Raw genomic sequence first — 5,771 nt, 5'->3', positions numbered from 1 at the left:
TATCTTAATGGCAGTATTAATCACCTACCCCTTGCAAATAAAGAAATATAATTTGGGATAAATGGCGCCATATCTATAGTTTGCATTTAGTTAATAATGAAGCCAATTCTATATACATCAAATAACCGTGAACAAGGGTTACCAGGTGAACCACACATGATGCGTTTAGATACAAATTCAAAGTGTGATCATTTGTAAACCAAAGGGACAGTGTTGATTTTATTTTGGATTTGTGATGTGTAGGAGAATAGGTTTCAAAATATAAAAACCTTTTCTGAAAATTACATGTAGATAATAATAAAATGTTGCCTGAACGCCTAGCGTGTTTAAAAACTGTTACGGCTAGGGATTTACAGTGACCACTATTTTATTGTGTGTATTTGAAGTTCAACCAAAATAATGTCTTGACTCAAATTTTAGCTCTGCAGATTTTCTTCCAAAATGGCCTGCGATGATAATAATATATACATGAATGAGATGGAGATGGAGGCACGTGATTTCAGCAGAGATGGGGAGGGTTATTTATACTTGAGACAAAAACTTCAGAATGATGAGCAACAAGGAGGAGATGATGATATCTACGATATTCCCGATATTTCTGTTGATGCCATAGATAGCAAGCCGGTACAGTTCGCCTCAACCAGAGCACAGAGCAAAAATACAGGTAGGCCTAACAGTACCTATATGTAAATTTACTCGTAGTTAGATTTGGTAGAAATTGCAAGGTACCGTACACGAACCATCAAAAACAAACATGTAAAACAGTGGCCGATTAAAGGAAAGGCTATACAGGACGGCATCCCCCAGGCAGATGTTCAAATGCATGCACACACAGCCGATACAAATTTTTGCCTCTCAGCCAGCCCACCTCCCCAACCCCACCACGCCCAAGTAATTTGACCATGTTTCAAATAAATCCTGGATCCGCTCATGTAAATTTTGTTTTGTTTTTAAGCAGTTCGTCAGGGGATAACTTAACCTCAGCACAAGAGAACCGTCTCTTTCATGCATTTTATGTAAACTATTTGCTGATAATTAAAATAGGAGCTCTTCTTCAATTCTAATTTCGCTTTCAAAATAATTTTTCGATGTATTTTCCGTGACTTGCCTGAATTTCTCACGCTTGTGTGGCATGTAAAACTGTCACATTTTTAAAGTAAAGTTGAACAATGATGGCGCTATTTATATAGTATATCTTACTTGCGTCTTTACAAGGGGTAGACATTTGTATAATGGTATTAGAACATCAGAAAAAAGATTAATAAATGGAAAGCAAATTTTCAAAAACTTTCATAATGAAAGAGATAAGGATCAACTCATGTTATTTGGCTAATTTAAATTAAAAATATATGTAAATAGTGCCCTCAATTTGCACACAAATGTACAGTTTATAGAATAAAAATAACCACTAAGGAGCAGAAAAAGATGAATAATTTGATACAGATACGAAATCCTATGTTTAATATAACTAAAAAAACATGTGTGAATATTAGTGTGATAGCTGTTGGTATTATCCAGGTCTAGAATTGAAGATAATATGATGTTTTGTTAGAAAAATTAATAAATTATCATATCAATCAACCGTGGGAAATAACGTCCCTGGCTACTTTCTGCACAAGATTTGATCAGTTTCAGTTTCCGTTCTTATTTTTCCATAACGAAATTATAAGTGATTAATAAAATGGAACGATGGCTATAACATAGCATATTATTAAACACTAGATTTCGCGGTTCTCGGGTTGGGCGGTTCTCGTGATAGGCCTATCTCTAATTACCCAACACCCGTTACCCATAATACTTGTCCTGACCTTTCAAACTACTACGATATACGTCTCTCATGCAATGATGTTAATCATGTCTTAAAAATTGGCCTATTGGTCCGATGAGATGCACCTGTTAGTCACTGTAATGCTTTCCGATGCTCGCACTGCGCCCGTCGGTACTCCGCGCACAACGCGATAGCGCACCGCTCGCACACGATACGCACGGCGAGCACGCGTTATATACGCACCGCGAGCACGCGTTAGCGAGCCACGCGCACGCGATAGCGCGCGGACAGAGGGACGGACGGACGGACGGACTGACGTACGGACGGACACGCCATGATTAGTATTATGATGTTAAAGAATACAATGGACGGTGCAAAGACAGAGACACGTCCACAATCGAATATCCAGGGGAGGTCAAAACACATCCGGGGAATTACAGAGTGACGTCATATAACAGAGACATAGACACGTCGGCTATATATTTCACGGTCTATGGCTTTATGCCTGGTTCTACATGCCTTTGATTTTGAGTATAAACGAGGGCTAGTATGCCGCTTAAATTTCATTGCATTTCAAAAATAGCAAAAGACAAATAGGCATAATGTCATAACTTGATTTTCAAAATGATACTTCTTTGTTGGGAAAATTAGTACTCTTTTGGGCGTTAAAAGTGGACGTCTGTATCAAATATGCAAATCTTAACCTCCTTTTTATACGGCAGATCTGCGCGTATGAACCGCACTTATGAATGAAGTCGATTTTTTACACCTCACTTTTGCTAATATTATAATGATTTCTAAACAAAATGGATCACATTAATAGTTAAACTTTTCTGCGTATGTTTATAAAACGTACACATTTTGTTATTTTCTGCATAAGTTGTCCGCGCGTTCATACGTGCTGAACGCACTTATTTTTGCGTGTATTTCACGTAAAAATCCTGATATTGTGTTAAGTTTGTACGTCCGTTCCGTGGAATTAAACCCAGCTTATTATAATTTTGTGGTTCCAGAACTCTGGCTATCGTGCAATGGCTACTTTTATTAATCGATTCAATACACAAGAATGATACAAATTTAGTCCCTAAGGGTATTAAGTTTCACAATTAAAACTGGCATCCAAATAATCATAATAAACCTGTGCCCTTCCTGTTGCTCATTTACTGTACTTGACAATCACTGGGCTTGGGCGCATTTTCTGAACAGTGAATGGATAGCATAATGAATACGTAATGTCAACTGTTTTACTGGTTTTCTGCATATTACAGTGGCAGATGCTCGTACAACTAATTCGCATGGCGTCATTTGCACGTCCAAGAAACTGCGTTGGGGTAGTGCTGTTCTCATGATTATTGTTATTAGCAATATTCTGACTGGCATTGGAGTGTACGTTAACGTGTGTCACCGACGACAATATCCAGAACAAAAAGGTAATTATAATGGAATAAAAAAGCAACAGCAAAGGAAACATTATACGCGTTAATAGGTCAGGTTATACTGCGACGTGTTGCGGGTGATGTTCCATTGCGACAGACGCAGCGGCTAAACTTCCGCCAGCGTCTTTTGCAGCGGCTATAATTTACTTCCGCGTCTTGCGCTGCAGAAAACGTCGAGAAAGAGAACAAATCACTAAGTAGAGCTAATCACTTGAGCTGGAAATCAAGGCTAAACACCGGAAGTCGCTGTGGATAAGGCACCAGAAACAAATTTGTTCGATCTTTGGATCGACCGTCGATGCTGATTCGATGCTTGTTATTAATGAACTAATGATTAATTAATTAGAATTAATGCTAAATTTATATTTTTCAATATCAATACAGGAAAAGATTTTTATGTTAACACACTTAATAATGGTTAATTAATTAATTTTATAAATACTAAGGATCGACCAAGCATCGATGGTCGATCGAAAGATCGAACTAATTTGTTTCTATTGCCTAACTGAGAACGTGAAATAGCCCGCAAAGACGTTGGACTGAACTTCATTTCAGTACCAATATTTGCGATGTGATCAATTAAACATGATATATTGTGTTGCCAAGGAAAGCCAATGTATTCAAGCGTTTCAGAGTACAAGAATAATATTAACTTTTCAATTAATCATAACTTAAAATCCACGTTTTACCCATTATGACTTGCTCAAGAATTGATCAAGGATTTGCACATTGAAAGTGATGAATTCTTAGTGTCCTACGATGTGTTGGCCTTATTAACCAGCATCCCAGCAGAGAGTGCGATCGACGCCATCAAGCTCACTTTGGAGGAGCACGACTCGTGGAAGAAGCGGACATACTTAAACTTTGACCAAGACATAGTGCTCAGATTGCTTAAATTTTCACTTTCTACCACCTATTGTGTGTTTGATGGACCGTTCTCCAAGTAATGTCATGGCGCGGCTGTGGGTTCGGCTTGCTCGCTTGTGATTCCCACCTATTTATGGAGTGATTTGAGAAGGGAGCTTTAGATTCTGCTCCCTCTCCACCCACGGTTTGGCATCGTTATGTGGACGATACCTTCGTGGTTAATGGTTATTAAGACTAAAAAAATACAAGAGTTCACGGAGCATATCAACAGCGTTGACCCAAACATCAAGTTTATCGTAGACCCGAAAATTGTAATAGTCACAAGCCCTTAATAATTTTATATCCCCCATATTTTTGGTGTAAGTGCTATGATTATGCTAACAGATTATAACTGAAACGACATCAAATGTGTAACTAAACAGCAAGATGACAAGTAATAAAATGCATCTTAACCAGGGATTATTTCAATTGGGATATGACAGCTGGCAAATAATATCTACAAATATGTAAGCCGCCATTACTCTGTCATTGCGTATCCTGGAACACTACCGCGGTTTCAACCTGCTTTATTGCATACGAGCTGCGCGTTCAAGCATACAATTGCTTGTATTTGTAGACATATGTACAGATTTTCTCCTTTTCCGCGGCACTGAATCCTGATTTCATTTTTACTTCGCCTACAACAAATGGAAAAAGATATTATAACAAAGTTGTAGTCATAGAAAATATGAAAGCGTTACTACTTGCAGAAGCTGAGATAAGAGGGTGGAAGCAGAACTTTTTGAATGACCCTAGTACCTTCAAAGCCTGTGTTGTACCTAATACATGTGACTTATTTCATACATATTGTACAGATATTAATGAATGTACTTCGAGTACCGATAACTGTGACGCAAATGCTGCTTGCACTAATACCACTGGTTCCTTCACATGTGCATGTAATGCTGGTTACAGTGGCGATGGAATAACATGCACAGGTTAGTCTATTTTGTGTGTGCCATAATACCATTCTATTTATTTTGAATAATTGTCACCTATACGCCTTTTGGAAATGGTGCATTGTCGAAATTTTTTAGTATGATTGATATAAGTTGACTTTCAAAGCAAATTCGTTTTAGTAACAATAGTTGTGCTTTGATCAGTCAAAAATGATACATTATGTTCCCAATGGAAGCCAATTTAAATTTATTCAAGCGTTATTGAGGTTTTCATTATATCATGCTTCAGAGTACATGAGATATTTTCTTTTGATTATACATCAACATCTATGTTTTACGTAATACGATGGAATAACATGCACAGGTTAGTCTAATTTGTGCCATATTACCATTCTATTTATTTCAAATAATTGTCACCTATATGCTAATCAAACTACTTTTTGAAAACGGTGCATTTATGTCGAACTTTTCAAAAGCAAATTCGTTTTAGTACCAATAGTTGTGATTTGATCAATAAAAATGATACATTATGTTGCCACGGAAAGCCAATTTAAATTTATTCAAACGTTATTGAGTTTTAATTATATATTTCTGAGTACATGAAATATTTTAACTTTCTTTTGATCATACATCAACATCTATGTTTTACGTAATACGTTTACTTATTTCATACATTTTGTACAGATATTAATGAATGTACTTCGAGTACCGATAACTGTGACGCAAATGCTGCTTGCACTAATACCATTGGTTCCTTCACAT

The 5,771-nt window shown here is 37.0% G+C and overlaps 1 protein-coding gene across 1 annotated transcript; it reads left to right on the top strand.

Moving 5' to 3' along the window:
• Positions 1-436: 436 nt before the first annotated feature.
• Positions 437-5,053, top strand: LOC140167648 (uncharacterized). The gene is made up of 3 exons (XM_072190944.1): positions 437-664; positions 3,037-3,198; positions 4,926-5,053. The coding sequence occupies exons 1-3, from the start codon at positions 442-444 to the stop codon at positions 5,051-5,053; spliced, it is 513 nt and encodes a 170-aa protein (XP_072047045.1). The 5' UTR covers positions 437-441.
• The last annotated feature ends 718 nt before the right edge of the window (positions 5,054-5,771 follow it).

Source organism: Amphiura filiformis, chromosome 13 (genome assembly GCF_039555335.1).
Source record: "Amphiura filiformis chromosome 13, Afil_fr2py, whole genome shotgun sequence".
NCBI classification, from domain to species: Eukaryota; Metazoa; Echinodermata; class Ophiuroidea; order Amphilepidida; family Amphiuridae; genus Amphiura; species Amphiura filiformis.
This window is presented reverse-complemented; position numbering and strand designations above follow the sequence as displayed.

What these genes read in the sequence shown, in the direction of transcription:
- LOC140167648 (XM_072190944.1), top strand. Translation starts at nt 442, where the DNA reads ATGGCCTGCGATGATAATAATATATACATGAATGAGATGGAGATGGAG. An exon ending in AGCACAGAGCAAAAATACAG is followed by an intron (nt 665 to 3,036) that starts GTAGGCCTAACA and finishes TGCATATTACAG; the next exon opens with TGGCAGATGCTCGTACAACT. An exon ending in ACAATATCCAGAACAAAAAG is followed by an intron (nt 3,199 to 4,925) that starts GTAATTATAATG and finishes CATATTGTACAG; the next exon opens with ATATTAATGAATGTACTTCG.